This window comes from Balaenoptera physalus (genome assembly GCF_965194825.1).
Source record: "Balaenoptera physalus genome assembly, chromosome: 14".
NCBI classification, from domain to species: domain Eukaryota; kingdom Metazoa; phylum Chordata; class Mammalia; order Artiodactyla; family Balaenopteridae; genus Balaenoptera; species Balaenoptera physalus.
Window position 1 is genome coordinate 38,799,796 of NC_138893.1, and position 16,397 is coordinate 38,816,192.

The 16,397-nt window shown below is 41.1% G+C and overlaps 2 protein-coding genes across 2 annotated transcripts in view; one reads left to right on the forward strand and one right to left on the reverse strand.

Annotated features, from left to right (window-relative positions):
- TDRD1 (tudor domain containing 1) overlaps window positions 1-3,444 on the reverse strand; it is a 40,673-nt gene extending 37,229 nt beyond the window's left edge. The window contains exons 1-2 of the mRNA XM_082424044.1: window positions 3,127-3,444; window positions 908-966 (exon numbers count right to left, since the gene is read on the reverse strand). Coding sequence (XP_082280170.1) covers window positions 908-966; window positions 3,127-3,427 — 360 coding nt within the window. The 5' untranslated portion in view covers window positions 3,428-3,444. The remainder of the gene's footprint in view (window positions 1-907; window positions 967-3,126) is intronic.
- A 12,236-nt stretch (window positions 3,445-15,680) lies between these two features.
- The window catches only part of CCDC186 (coiled-coil domain containing 186), a 47,039-nt gene continuing 46,322 nt past the window's right edge, over window positions 15,681-16,397 (forward strand). Inside the window, exon 1 of the mRNA XM_082424031.1 lies at window positions 15,681-15,891. The gene's annotated coding sequence lies outside the window, so the exon portion shown is untranslated. The remainder of the gene's footprint in view (window positions 15,892-16,397) is intronic.

Here is a 16,397-nt window from a genome sequence, read left to right on the forward strand (position 1 = left end):
GAAACTAAAAATATTAACACCACCAAATGCTGGTGAGGATGCTGGGTGCAGAGAATCTGGATCACTCATACATTCTCGATGGGAATGTAAAATGGTACAGCCACTCTGGAAAACACTTTGGCAGCTTCTTAAAAAACTAAATATGCAACTACTATATGACCCAAAAATGCACTCCTGGGCATTTATCCTAGAGCAAAAACAAAAACAAAAAACTCATGTTCACATAAAACCTTACACATGAATGTTTACAGCAGTTTTAGTTATAATAGCCAGAAACTGGGAACAATCCAGATGTATTTCAATGGGAGAATGTTTAAATAAGCCACAGAATACTACTCAGCAATAAAAAGCACTGAACTATTGATACATACAGCAATCTAGGTGAATCTCCAGAGAATTATGCTAAATGAAAAAAATCCAATCCCAAAAGGTACATACTCTATGATTTCATTTATATAACATCCTTGAAATGACAACATTTTGGAAATATGGATTAGATTAATGGTTGCCAGGGGTTAAGAAGGGGGTAGGAGCAGGAGGGAAGTGGATGTGACCATAAAAAGGTGCAGAAGGGATCCTTCGAGTGATGGGAATATTCTGTATCTTGCCTGTATTATGTCAATAGCCTGATTGTAATATTATACTATAGCTCTTCAGCTTGTTACCAGAGGAAACTGGGTAAAGGCTACAAAGAATCTCTATTATTTCTTCCAACTGTATGTCAATCTATAATTACCTAAATAGAAAAAGTTGAATTTTATTTTTAAAAAGATACTAGGCTAGAGATAAGACAGTCTGACCTTGAACAATACCTGCAAATTGAGTAATTCTTTATTAACACAATATAAAAACATGTTTAGAATCTTTTATCCAAAAACATAAAATAGAAAAAAAATAAATAACTTACACTATTTACTTCTTTGGGTGGTGAATTATTTCCAACATTTAATGGTGACACAGGGTTACCTGGGATGTAAAACATAATGCCTAATAAAAGTCAAATATTACTTTATTCCTGAAAATGTACAATAACATAATTAGGTAACATTCAGATAATAAAGCTATACCATAATAACCTTAAAGCTACACTATAAATAAGTAACATCCTACTTCTCCTAATGAAAAAAAAGGATTTGTTTGAAATTTCCTTGAGTACTATATACCTCACTGTGAACTTTTCTCCATTCACGAAGGCAACAGTTACCAAGCTTTTTGAACTCCAGACTCATCTACACCCTTAGAAATTACTGAGGACCTCAAAGAGCTTTTGTTTACATGGCTTGTAACTATCAATATTTAGCATTATTAGAAATTAAAACTAAGTATTAGAAATTTCAAATATTAGTATTTGAAATTAAAACTAAACATTTAAATATATTTACTTAAAAATAATAAATGCATTACATGTTGACATGGTTTTTTAAAAACTATTTTCCAAAGCAAAAAAAAAAAAAAATTGTGTGGAGAGTGGCACTGTTTTACATTTTTGCACATCTCTTTAATGTTTGGCTTAACCAATGATAGTTGGATTCTCATATCTGCTTTTGAATCCAATTTGTTAATGATATGTTGCTTTAATTGTGAAGTAAATCTGGCCTCACACACATACGTGGTTGCAAATAGGAGTAGTATTTTATGGCCTTCTCAGGTAACTGTAGATATTCTCCTTTAATTCACACCAAAACTCAAGTGGTAGTTTAAGGGTTAGTTGCAATGCGGAATCTAAAACCGTTATCAATAAACTTTTCATACTGTTATATTAGAATCCATTGATTTATCTTGCACTTTAAATGGATTCTTACCCATGCAGGACTACAGAGCATCATGCATTGGTCTTCAGGAAAAGACTGAGAAACTCTTGAGTTATGCAGATCTTCCAAATGTTGACACATTTCATAAGACAGTACCGAAAAACCTTATGTGTTAATATCACCATGCATCTCACCAGGAAAGTCTTTTAAGTATTGGGAAGCTGTCAAGCTCAGAGTGGCAGATACACATTTCCTGAAATTCTCATTTTTGCTTGAAAGCTTGCACTTTATCATTAGCAACAAAATACTGTCAGCTGTTTTCTTTGAAGTGACAGGCTCACTTTGTCCATTTTTGAGAAAATGACTGCCAGATATCTAAGCCCAAATGACCACAGTGTGTCATTCTTTTCAATTAAAAATGATGTTCCAAGAAAAAAAGTTTCCATTCAGCTCACAACTCAATCACACACATGCTTTTCATACTTCAGTAAGCAGCAAAAGTTAGGAGTAATTCCCATTTTGTTAAACAAAATACTAAAAATACCTGTACACAAGGCTCAAGACTTATTAATAAATTTGTACTGCTTTATCAAGGGCATTCTTAAGTAAAACTGACACTTCTGGCTTGTTTTGTCTTAACTGCAAGGGAATGAAAATGAAAAACAATGACCACTAGCCCAGGCTGGTACCCCTGCTAAAGGCAAGTTAACAAGGTGCCAGAGTCTACTCACCTTTGCTTTTGCACCACCAGCATAAAGTCAGCACAGTGAAAAAGAGCAAATAATGTTTTAATATTATTAGGAAAATAGTTGTGACTCCAGAGGCCCAAGGGCCATACTCTGAAAACTACATCACCATAATATTAAAAGATCATATCTCATACACATTCACAGAGGCTAAATTCCACCAGGCCCCGGTCTCCCTAAAAAGCAGATTTTTAGAATTAAGACTAAAGGAATGATTTTTTAAAAAATCAAATGAAACAAGTTAATGTCTTAGGTATATCTTTGTGAGCTATTACATGCATAAAATCTGCATAGTATTTTTAGAATATGGCCAATCTTTAGAACACCCATAAAAAACCAGAGTGTTTCCTTTCTACATTCCCAGTCTATCTCTGGATTGGGGCGGGTGGGGAGGAGGGAGGCTTGTCTGAAGACACTTTCTCCTCAGGGATCCTTCTGTGATTAATGTAGCCAAAGGTAGCTACTTGGCATCTGGTTTTTCCTTCTAAATTAATATGTATATGCAAATCCTGTAAGTTAGCCATTTGGCTGTTCTGTTAATAGCGCACTGGTGTATAGTTACACATACTTTCGATAAGTCGAAGAAACCATCAGAATCAAGTAGTATTAAGCCTACAGGTTTTACTCACCTGCTGGCAGCATCTTCCTGTCTCCTTTGGATCCAGCCACTTCTCCACTAATGCCGTTTGAGTTTGAAGATACTGAATTGTCTTCCTGACTAGCCAGATACTGTTTGGTTTGCTCACAAAGCAAAAAATTTTTGTTTTTATTTCCATTCTCTGGGCTTTTCAACCTGAAGTTAGGATGGTTAGGATGTCCTCCGGGACTTCTCAAAGACTCATGCGGTGGAAGGTTGCTTTCATTTTTCTCAAAATTAAATGGCTCTGTCATTTTACAGCTAGATGCCTCCAAATTATTTCTTGACATCATATTAAGCGGCAAATTAACATTCACAGAAGTCTAAGGGAAGAAATGTATTTAAAAGGCAACTTTTAATTCCAAAAGTAGAAGCACTGCAGGGCCAGGTGATTTCTTTTTATGTAACAGCTCTTTCCCATCAATGATTCCAAAGCAGATGTAACTGCAACCATGATATCAAAGCCTGTTCTACAGGCACAAGAAAAGAACGAGTCTTTAAGTACAAACTCCAAGTTTAACAGAATTCGACAATGGGCAAATCAAGAGACATCAAAAGAGTTATCTCTGGATTCGACACCATTCCTTACTTTAAAAAGCTTCTGGAAACAACATGAATAGAAAAGGACCATCAAGTTTTAAACAAAGTATTTCCGACCTAAAGCCTACAACTTAATGGTGAAATACAATAGAGGGTAGTGTTTAGATCAGGTCATCCCCTACCTGTCTAGCCTCTCAGAATCCCTCTACCCTCCCCTACTTGTTGCTCTGCTATGTCTTTGACTATGCTGAACCCGGTCCCCAGAACGCCCTCGCTCTCTCATCCACCTGGTCAACCCTTTCCTTCCTAGTCATCCTTCACAATTTGCCTCAGCTGATTCCGGTTTGGTCTGTTTTTCCCAAGTCCTGTTTCATAATCTCCAGCTGGGCTTCCATAAATTGTAACTTGTATCTACTGCTTTTAAGGACTTATCTGTGTGTGCCCTTCACTGAAAATAAGGTACACATACTGTTGCAAAGCGCCTCTGAGAAACCTCTAATCAGATATCATGTGGGCTTGTTGTTTTCCTATTACTCCTTGAAAATACTAAGTGTTTGTGCAGGAGAAGTAATATAAGTGGACAAACAACTCTTATTTTTAAGTAGTGACCTATAGCTTTGTCTTTAGCCTGAAGATAAAACTTCTGCCTATCTTCCCAAAACTGCTCAGGAAAAAAAAAGGCAACAGATAGCTGAAACTGGTATGAGTAATAGCTAAATGTTATTTGACCTTATTTTAAATAGAAGATAAAGAAAGAGCAGAAAAATCCTCCCTCCTGGTGTCCTAAAACTTCTATCTCTGCTCTAAATCAGGCCCAGCCTAATTCAATGACAGTACAGAAAAGATAATGAAATTTAAAAAAAGAAAGAAAGAAAAGAAATACACAAGCAGACTTACAGGTGGGGAACTCTCAGGGGACCAGATCCTGGGAAGATCTCTACTAGAAGGCCGGCAGATGGGCAGCTGTGGCGGGAGATACTGCAGCTGTCAGGGAAAGCATACCTGTAGCAGGTATGTTCAGGTATACCTAAACTGAAGGATCAGATTGAGAACTACTATGATGGATGCAGTAAGACAGAAATACTGTGAAATTACAAAAGGAAAATAACTTCCAGGGGATGCTGGGTGGGGATGTGAATACTGAGTAACGCTAGACTCTGTACAAGAAATATAAAGAACATGCATTTAAATTATTAGGGCAGGCTTCCCTGGTGGTACAGTGGTTGAGAATCCACCTGCCAATGCAGGGGACACGGGTTCGAGCCCTGGTCCGGGAGGATCCCACATGCCGTGGAGCAACTAAGCCCGTGTGCCACATCTACTGAGCCTGTGCTCTAGAGCCCACGTGCCCCAACTGCTGAAGCCCGCACGCCTAGAGCCCATGCTCTGCAACAAGAGAGGCCACCGCAGTGAGAGGCCCATGCACCGCAATGAAGAGTGGCCCCCGCTCATCGCAACTAGGGAAAGGCCACGCGCAGCAATGAGGACCAACGCAGCCATAAATAAATACATACATACATACATAAAATTTTTTAAAAATTATTAGGGCAACTACTGCAAGGACAAAAGCAAAGCATAACTTTAAAATCACAATCCAACAGGGGAAAAAAAAAATTCAAGTATGGTAAACAGAAAACATCAAATAAGATGACAGACCCAAGCCCAAGTAATCTAAATATCAATGATTCAGTCTCAAAATAGAAAATGAGAGATAGACCCAGGGAGAAAAATATCCAGATATGTACTGTGCACAAAAGGCACACATTAAAACAAAATACATGGTAAGCTTGAAAATAAAAGAACTAAAATATGTGCTATGCAGATAACCAAAATAAAGTTGAGCTGCTAATATTAATAGCATTAATAGCAGATAAAATAGAACTCAAGGTAGAAAATATTGGGATAAAGAGAGGTATTTTACATTGGTAAAAGAAACCCTCCCAGGAGAGAGAGCGGCCAGAAATCTCTGACTCACAATGACATCGCCTTGAGATGTATAAAGTAAAAACTGATTACAGGAGAAATTCAGTCACAATAAGGACACACCTGCTTTAGACACATACTAGTCAACAGATAGAAAACAAGCAGTGATATATATTTTACTAACACAGTAAACTTGATCTAATAGGAACCAATACAACCAAGAACATTCATTTTTCCAACACTGAGACATAATGGACTACGAAGTCCACTTCAACTAACTCCAAAAGAAACTAGTACCAAACAGGCCATGTTCACTCATCACACTACACAAACCTCCATCTCAGATTTTGCTTCCCAGAGAATCAGTGTGCAACACCCACATTGGAGGATGAGGAGTTTGGGTTTTATTTATTTTTTTATTTTTGGGGATCTTAGTTCCCCGACCAGGGATCAAACCCGTGCCCCTTGCATTGCAATCTCCCAGCCTTAACCACTGGACGACGAAGGAAGTCCCTTTTTTAAAGTGGTAAAATACCATAAACAAAATGATAGCAAACATGATTAAATGAACAATTAAAAACTTACAAAGAATAGCAAAGAGGTCAGAAAATAAGTACTAACACAAAGATGACAAATTTGATACCTTTTAAAAAGTGGGATAAATAGTAAAAACATCCAGAAACTGTAGCAGACAGTGTGGGTAACCGACCCAAACACCACCTTCTACTTCTGATTTGCCAGCTTGAGTTAGAGACAATACTGGCCACAATCAGAGTTCTGAGTGGAGCTTCTCAGAAAGCTCTGTCCTTTCCTGATGAACAGGGACAGATTTGGCTAGCAGGGTCTTTCACTTCTTTCTTCCTGCAACACGGACCTGAGGCCTGAAGATGTATCACCCACAATGCAATGAGAAAGCAATAAGCATGAGAAAGCAGCACACCCTCAGGACAGTGGAGAGGAGAAGGCAGAGTCTGGTGTCCCTGGCAGAAGCCCTGACTCCAGCCCTGATCTGCCTAGGCACAGGCTTGCTGTGGCATCAGAAAAATACACCTTTGGGTTTTCTGTTATTTGCAGCCCAATGGACACAGATACCAATAAAATAAATGAGCAAAAGGCATGAAAGGATACATAGAGGATGAAGATTCACTGATAAACATAAGGGGGAAAACATTCAACCTCATCTGTAACAAAAAAATTCAAATTGAAATAACTATATATTATTTTCTAGACAGCATAGGTGCAATTAAAACACTCATTACTGAAGGGAATATAAATTAATATGTTCTGCCTGAGAAATAAGTTGGAGATTTATATATGTACATGTGTATTATACATAATATAGTTATATAACATATATGTGCATATTATACATATATAATAACATATAATATATATTCTTAAAAATATCCATAGCCACTCACCTGACAAGTCTATTCTAGAAATCATCCCACTGAAATAATCTTAAATATCAAAAAATACGGCATGTATAAATATCCATTTAAAATAGAAAAAAAAAGGAAAAAAGAAAGTTAACAGTGATGCTTCTACTACACAGAATATTACACTACCATTTAGAATCACAGTTTTCAAAAACATTGTAAAATGTCTATTAGAATGGCAAGTGAAAGATCAGAAAAACACTGTATATTCAGTATAATAACTGCAAAATAAAAAAGAACAAAACTCTATGTAAAAAAGATGACTGAGATACGTTAAATTTTAAATAACAGTGTTCTGGGGTAGGTAAGTTGAGGAAATCTTTTTCACTGTCTTTTTCATTCTCCAAATTATATTTAAGGATGAATTACTCTTATATAAAAAATCATGTCAAAGATTAAAATATCACTGCATGTGCAATCAAACTTTTTTTCGTAAACTGTGGTTAATTTTAAACCAAGTAAAAGATCACAGTAATATTTAAACCACAAAACCAGGGTACAGACACTGTCTCAAGACATCATTGAGACCCTCAATACACAGCCTTTAAATTCTGAAATAGCTTTCCTAACTTTGTCCTTATTAATAAGTAAGGCTGACAGTCAATCCGTAACTCCTTACTACCCTGTAGAGTTACCTATAGACAATTATTTTAAGTTGCCTGAGTGCAGGAACCATGTCTTACTAAAACAATTAACAAAAAACCCTCTGATTTCCCACAGTGCCTACCACGGCATCTGGTACAATGCGGCATTCAAAAGATACTCGTATGATAAAACTATCTAAAGTGCACTATTGCACTGTTTTCCTGACAACCTGGACAGGGAAAGTTAAAATTCACTGTCTGAAATTTCATCTAGCAATCTTAAAGGGAGAATTACACCATGCTATGAGGTTTACTGAAATTTAATAGCAATACTTCATGTCTTACCTCAACTCTTCCAAAGTCCAAAAATTAATAAAGTTATTTGACTTTAGGAAGGATAACAGAATCAGTTTTAGACCCAATGTAAAGTGTAAGCAGCAAACAAAAAGGATTTAAGCTTAAAAGAAGCTCCACCTGTGGTGGACTATTCAGGTTAGAATTTAGGTTATCTCACTTGCCTCACCCAATTTAGGAATTTTCATTACAACGCCCAGGGCAAACAGACATCTAGCCCTGTCCTATAACTAGAAGCTTCTAACGTCCTTTCATTTTGGATGGCCAACCGTACTGCATGCTTCTTCATAAAATGGTTCTCTTCCCAAGTGACTCCTGTTGCTGCCCCGTCACCCCAACCGTTCCAACATCTGAAATGGCCACCATGTCCACTTTCCTCCAGGTCCTTAACCTTCTAGACTTCTCACAATTCAGCACTTTCTCTAGTTCATCCGAAACCCTCATATAGACAGGACTCTCCTAACAGCACAGGATTCTAGATGTGGGCCGACAAAGGGTCAACAGGAGAATCACACTATCCCTGACTCTGAAAGTTACTTCCGCCTGTGCACTAGCTTTTGGGGGGAAGCCTGGACTACCGTGAGTATCCATAAACTTGCAGTCATCTAAACTCCTTTGGAATTTAATTTTTTTTAAATGTGTAATTATCCTACCATGCAATTGCCTTTTTTCTTTTGATTTATAGTTCTGTGAATTTTAACACATATATAGATTTATGTAACCACCACAATTGGGATACAAAATACACTTTTAAAGCTGAATTTGAACATTAAAAAAAAACTAAGAATGTGCTTCATCGTGTGTCAATCACTGGGGCATATTTGAATCTGGAGAGGGCAGGCCTTATACCATAGTTCTGTGTTTCCCAACCTTGGGTTGCAAACTTCTGGAATATACAGGTACAGAGGTGTGACAGATATTGCTTTGGGGGTCATACCTTGAGGACAGGCTAACCTCACACAGTTTTAAAATAAGCAGTTCCCCCATACACAATCCACTATTTTTTACACGCTACTAGTGATGAATAAAATGTATTTATAATCATCCTCAAATCTACAGTAATTAGTTTCGTGTTTCCTTAGTCAACACTAGAGATTAATTAGAAGGGTTCCCAAATTTCTTTAAGGAATCACTGATGTAATAAAAGAGCAGTGGAATGAAAATAACTAACTTCTGCAGTTCTACAGGCAAAAATAAGGCCTTGGTTTTGTGTTGTCCTTTTGTTCTGTACTTCATGAATTGATCTCAGTAAGACTTGATGCTCCCCAAGGGGCAAAACCTTTCTTTTACTCCCTTGGAATCCAGCTACCCTTCCCCTATGAAGCCCACAGCATCCCAGGATACACTATAAACAGTGACATAAGGCCTCTCCTGTCTTTCCAAGAGACCACAACCTAGAGGCCAGAGTAAACCCACAGTGAGTTAATTCCTTTAATACCAAAAGTGCATGCAGCAGATACTTAACTAATACTTTTTCTTCTGTTTGCTTTTGTCCTCCTGGTAACCCCCTGCATTCAGAGAGAATGGCTATTCAAAGGAAACAGTCAGTTTTAAAGCTATGAAACTCAATGGTTCCACAGAACATGCGCTTTAAAGTCGGGTCAGACCCAAGTCTTGAGCAGTCTCACCTTCCTCATTTAGCTATGCTGCCTCAGGCAAATCACTTCATCTTCCTAGGATTCAGTGGCTGTGAAGTGTGGCCAGCAGTAGTAACTTCCTCAGAACACCTAATCATGAGGATCAAATGTGACACTGTATGTAAACTACCCAGCACAGTGGCAGGTCCTTACTCAATCCTTAAAAGGCAGCCGTTATTTTTACTTTACTTCTATACCGCTCCCACACACAAAGAATTTCTTCCACTCAGGTGGAATTAGTTTGCACACTGAAGACGAAAATAATTTGAGGATTAAAGTATTCCTATTTCTTTATTCCTACAGACAAGGAACGGAGACCTGAGACGGTTTAGTAACTCACCAAACCCACGAGGACCAGCGCCCTTACACAGCTAACATGAAAATTCAGGTCACATTCCTAGGCAGTGCAATTGTGCATTCAATACCCGGACGGCTCAATAAGGGAACCAGAGGCCAACAGGGCAAGCATATTTATAGCAGGGCCTGAGTGCCAAGAGAAGCGACTAGTACACAGCAAACATGCTATAAATACGTGTTAAATGAACCAGTGCTGCCTCACCTATATGTAAGCGAATGCTGCGATGTATCTTCCTTTCTACAGTAGATAAGAAGTAGGAGAGAAAGTCTAAAAAGTATTGTTTGCACTGTAGCTTTGAGTTAAATGAAGACATTGAATCCACAAACCAAATTGTTTTAGACTGAAGGGGAAAGAGGTCCTCCAATGGGATGCAAGTGGATGTTCACACTTAGGAGAGTCATGCTTGGAAGTGTTAACTATTTTCCAAATCTGCTGCAAGGCCCCCATTTGCCCAAAGCTCAACTCCCACGTCTCTCGCCCCTCCTCCCAATACAGGATCCTCCCCACCAAAACCTCCTACCCCAGACCTGCCTTCCCAGCCAAAGCTCCCAGGGCTTCTCCAACCTTCCGTACTCTCCCCACTTCCAGTCCCCTGGTACCCGCTCAACGCACGACCTCAACGCTCGACCTCAACGTCCAGAGCCCAACGTCCGACCCCCAACGACTGAAGCTCCGTAACCCTCACGCAGTCCCTTTCGCTTCCCCATGCGCCTGGGAATCCTGACCTGGAAAGAGGCAAAAGGGCCGCTGACCCCGACCAGTCTCTGAAGCCTGGCGGTGGTGGCACCTGCCCGTGTCCGCGAGCCCGGCAGCCAAGTGCGCTCGCTGCGCTTCCCTCGCTCTGGACGCCCAGCCCGTTCGCCAGCGCGCGCCTGCGCAGTCTGCATCCACGTGCTGCCGCTGCGCCTACGTGCTGCCGCTGCGCCCAGGTGAGCTCTCTGCGCGTTGGGAGCTGCGCTCTGGGTCCGGGGGCGCCATCTTTGTGCTCTAGCGTCGGTACAAAAGCTGCAGGGTCAGAGGGAGGTCCACTGTGGAAACTTAAGATAGTCGTTGTTCTTGTTTCTTCTAGAAAGGAGTCCCTAGAAACTCCAAGGGCAAAAATGCAGACCTTGTCTCCGCAAGGGTCACTTGAGTTATATTAATCACTTAAAGTCTTAAAAAGTTTTCTCAAATCAATCAACTGCTTCTGCCTGCATGCGGAAACTAGGTACACGTGATCACACTGTTTGCCCTGAGAGCACGTAATTATAGGTTGATGTTGCTCAAAGAAAAAAAATTTTTAACTGTTTTTTTAACTATGACCTTTAAAAATATTCAGAAGAAAAATGTAACCATCACCCAGTTCAATATTATCAATTTATGGTCAATCTTGTCTGCATCTGTACCCCACATACTCTCCATCCATTGTTTTGAGGCAAATTCCGACTAGTATATTGTTTTCTTTTTAATAGATTTTTTTTTTTTTTTTTTTTAGATTTTGTTTTTAGAACAGTTTTAGAAATACAAATAGATTGAGAAGACAGTATGGAGAATTCCCACATAAGCCACACCCAGTTTCCCTTATTAGTAACATATTAGTAGGATATGTTTGTTACAATTAAGGAACCGATATTGATACATTATTACTAAAGTCCATATTTTATTTAGATTTTCGTAGTGTTTACCTATTGTCCTTCTTCTGAGCCAGGATCCCATTCAGGATAACACACTTATTTAGTTGTCATGTCTCCTTAGGCTCTTGGCTGTGGCAGTTTTTCAGACTATCCGTGTTTTGATGGCCTTCTCGTCTTCCAGGAGTAATGGTGAGGCATTTTTGTACGATGCCCCATTGATGGAATTTGTCTGATGTTTTTCTCATGTTAAGAGAGTAGTTATGGGTTATTAGAAGGAAGACTACTGAGGTAAAGTGTCATTTCTATAGCATCATATGCAGGGTACATTCTATGAGCATGATTTATGACAGTTGATATTTTCCATGATCACCTGGCTAGTACTTGTCAGGTTTCTCTACTGTAAAGTTACTTTTTTCCCCTCCCTTTACATACTATACACTTTGGAAGAAGTCATTATGTGCAGTCTACACCTAAGGAAAGGGGGTTATGCTTCACTTCCTTAAGGGCAGAGTACTTACAGAAATTATTTAGAATTTTTTTAATATAAATTTATTTATTTTTGGCTGCATTGGGTCTGCGTTGCTATGCGCGGGCTTTCTCTAGTTGCGGTGAGCGGGGGCTAGTCTTTGTTATGGTGCGCGGGCTTCTCATTGCGGTGGCTTCTCTTGTTGCGGAGCCCCGGCTCTAGGCGCTCGGGCCTCAGTAGTTGTGGTGCACAGGCTCAGTAGTTGTGGCTCGTGGGCTCTAGAGAGCAGGCTCAGGAGTTGTGGCCCATGGGCTTAGTTGCTCCGTGGCATGTGGGATCTTCCTGGACCAGGGATCTAACCTGTGTCCGCTGCGTTGGCAGGTGGATTCTTAACCACTGCGCCACCAGGGAAGTCCCTTCAGTTCTTTTTTGTTCTCCTTTGACATACTCCCATCAATATGGGGTTGTTTTTATTTTTTTGAGCACGTTCTTACTTTCTGGGATATTGTATCTTTACATCCATATATATTTAAGGATGTATTTTTAAAAGATTATGACTGTTAAAAAACATCACCAAAATTTATCCCACCTTTAAAAATAATTTCCTGGGCTTCCCTGGTGGCGCAGTGGTTGAGAATCTGCCTGCCAATGCAGGGGACACGGGTTCGAGCCCTGGTCTGGGAAGATCCCACATGCCGCGGAGCAACTGGGCCCGTGAGCCACAATTACTGAGCCTGCGCGTCTGGGGCCTGTGCTCCGCAACAAGAGAGGCCGCGATAGTGAGAGGCCCGCGCACCGCGATGAAGAGTGGCCCCCGCTTGCCACAACTAGAGAAAGCCCTCGCACAGAAACGAAGACCCAACACAGCCATAAATAAATTAATAATAAAAAAAAAAAATGAAGTTCAAAAAAAAAATAATAATTTCCTAATGTCATCAAATTAGTATTGAAAATTTCCAGATAGTCTCAAATGATTTTTAACAGTTGGTATGGTCAAATCAGATCCTCCATTTGCATTCAGTGATGTATTTTAAAAAGAGATTTCTTGCAGCTTATGTATTGTAGTAACTGCAGTTTTTCTCACAATTTTGTTGATTACATCCTCTCTAGCAAGAATACTTCACAGGTGGTGTTGTGTTCCTCTATTGCTCCACATCAGAAGACACTTAATATCTAGTCCTTTCTCTTTGGGGGATATTAAAATTAACTTAGCAGGTTCTAATGTTGTCAGACCTATCCATGCACTGTAAAGTTTCCAGTCAGCTTTTCATCTAATGATTCTGGATTCACTGATGATCATTACCTGGATACATTATTTCACTAGGGTTTCCAAAATGGTGCTAGTCTATCTTTTCCTCTGCATTTATTACCTGAAATTCTATAAAGAAATTTCTCACATCAACTACTTGACTGAGATTCAGTTTGTAACAGAAAAGGTAGGATGCTTTATTCTTTTATCAGTTTTCAGAATGTGATGATTCCTTGGCATCCTCCAAAGGTGACAAATGACATTTTAAAAAATCAACGCTTATTGATTTTTAACCTGGTAGATGTATCTCAATTGCTGTTATTTTTGAATGCTAAAATTGTCCTATCTTTGACCAGTGGGAACACCTTTGAATTGGCTCCTGAATCTTTTTGACACAACTCCTATGATCTTTGCTTTCTTCTTTGCTTTCTTCTTTGCTTTCTGATACAACCAAAATGTCCTAGGCTTTCTTGTACATTTCTTGCCCCAGATGTAGATTTAGCCCTTGAGCGCCGAAGATCCCAGGTGACTTTTAGTGGGAAATTATATTTAGAGATGATAGGAGAATGGGGGTGTGCATTGGGTTGATCATTGTTCTAGGCCTTTCCAGTGGACAGCCTTTTTTTTTAATGGAAATGAAATGTGCCATGAGTTCATACTGATATTTCTAAATTCAAATTTAGGGTTGTAGTGTTTTTACTTAATTTCTTTGATTTTTATATGTGTATTTCCTTTCTCCAATACTGAAAATCTTGGTTCCCAAGGATTACATATATGCTTTATACTAATATATTTCAGAAATAACAGTATGAATGTTATTACTGACAATATGCATACTGAAAAAGCTTAAAGTTTCTTTTTTTATTTTTCCCCTTGGAATAACATCTCAGTAGGAATATTTGGTCAATTTATTGTTTAAAAGTCAAATCATTTCTTGGGACTTCCCTGGTGGCGCAGTGGTTAAGAATCCCCCTGCCAATGCAGGGGACACGGGTTCGAGCCCTGCTCCAGGAAGATCCCACATAGCCCGTGTGCTGCAACCACTGAGCCTGTGCTCTAGAGCCCGCGAGCCACAACTACTGAGCCCACGTGCCACAACTACTGAAGCCTGTGCGCCTAGAGACTGTGCTCCACAACAAGAGAAGCCACCGCAATGAGAAGTCCACGCGCAGCAAGGAAGAGTAGCCCCTACTCGCTGCAACTAGAGAAAGCCCGAGCGCAGCAACGAAGACCCAACACGGCCAACAACAACAAAAAAGCCAAATAATTTCTTTACTGTCACACTTTCACTGCAGCATGTGCTTTAATCAGTATCTTCATTTAAGGAGGGAGGTGCCATTTCCTGTTGAAAGGAAAGAGGAACAGAGTTACAAAATGTTGAATTTTTTAAAGTGGGGTTTGTTTTTGGTTTTGTTTTTTGGGTTTTTCTTTTTGTTTTTGGTGTTCTTTTTTTTTTTTTTTTTTTGCCAGCAGTTAGTATCAAAGAAGTTTAACTGAAAAAGAAGTTTTGCTTTATAAACTCTTGAATTGACTTGTCAGAATCAAGTATATTCACTCAGGAGTTGTACATAAGAAACCTTAAAGAACAGCACTTAACTGGACAGAGTAGGTTTGCAAACTCTCCAGACTGAAACTGCTCACCTTCTCAGGACGCGATTAGGCAACTATATTGAATACACATCCTCCCCCCACCCCAGTACACTTTTTAAAGTTTTTTGCTAATTATTGAGCAGCTCCAGCATGTCAACCCCCACGCTGCGCGCTGGGATGAGGACACTTCCAGCGCTCAAGGCTCACAGTGCTGTACAGGAGACGAACGCACCAACAGTTTATTATTAAACAATGGCAGTAGGGGCCACGCGGTGGACTCGAACGCGGTGTTCTGGAAACCCCCAGAACCTCTCCCAGAGATGAACTGTCTGACGGGCAGGTAGGCTGCTCCTGCTGACGCCGCCCACGTCAGCTGCAAGACTTACGCATCAAAGCTTGTAAGTCACAATTTTGAATTCTCATTTTTATAACTTTATGTCCTTGACTATGAAGAGTAAGGGCCAAAGAGTTCAGAGGGATCATCTCCAAGGAGCGCGTCCTACAGGAAGCAATAACCTGCTTGGGCCGGGGAGGGGCGTGAGAGGTAGGACGGGACTACAGGCGGGAGAGCCGGTTCGTCGGGTCGGCCAGGGATGGCGGGGGGGGCGGGGAGTGGGTGCCCAGAAAGTCTAACTGTCGTGCGGGGCGCTCCAGAGGTAGGAGACAGCGCTGCGCCGGCCCCGCCCACTGCAGACAGGTTACCCAGGCACCAAGGGGCGTCGCGTCACGCCGCCCGCGCCGCGATGATTGGCTCCTCCAGGGAGCCCCGCCCCCTCAGCTGTAGCGGGGCCGGCTTCAGCGTCGCCGCCATCTTTGTTGATGTGTCAGCTCCGCGGGGGCTTGGGGAAGCCGCGACTGAGGGAGCGTGGTGTCAGCCCTGTTCCTCACCGCTGCCCGCCCCCCGCACTTCCTGGTCTGCTGGACCCCGTTATGGAGAAGTTGGCACCTAAGCGGGAATTCCAATGGCCTCTTTAGGGGTGTGGCCTAAGGCTCGAAGAAGTGGGGTAAGTGCCTGAGGGATGCCCAGGGCGGGCTGGGGAGTCGCGGTGGCGGCGCGGCGGGCTGCCCACCTTCTGCGCCGTCCTGCAGGTCCCGGGGCGGCACCCTGCCTGGCTTCTCGAGGGAGCGAGGCGAGCGCTGGGGGAAGGAGTTCGGAATCCCCTCCTCTCCCTGCCTCCCTCCCTCAGTCCCGGGCGCCGGGACAGGAGGCGGCCGAGGGGTCGCCGGGGGCTGTGAGGGCCGCGCCTCCAGAGCGGTGCCTAGAGGGCGGCGGAACTTGGGCCGCTTGCCCCGTCTCCTAATGCGAACTGTAGCTAAGCCCTACCTGCTCGGCCATCCCCCATAGACTCAGTCGCCTATTTCTCCTTTTGTCTCCAAGTTCACTGTGTTCGTGTTTTATGTTGACTGTTAGCGACTTTTTAAACTCTCTTCCAAACACTTCCATTACTGTGATTTTAAGTAATTTAAAGACGATTCTTTGGGATTGTGGATATGAGAGAAATCGTTTTTG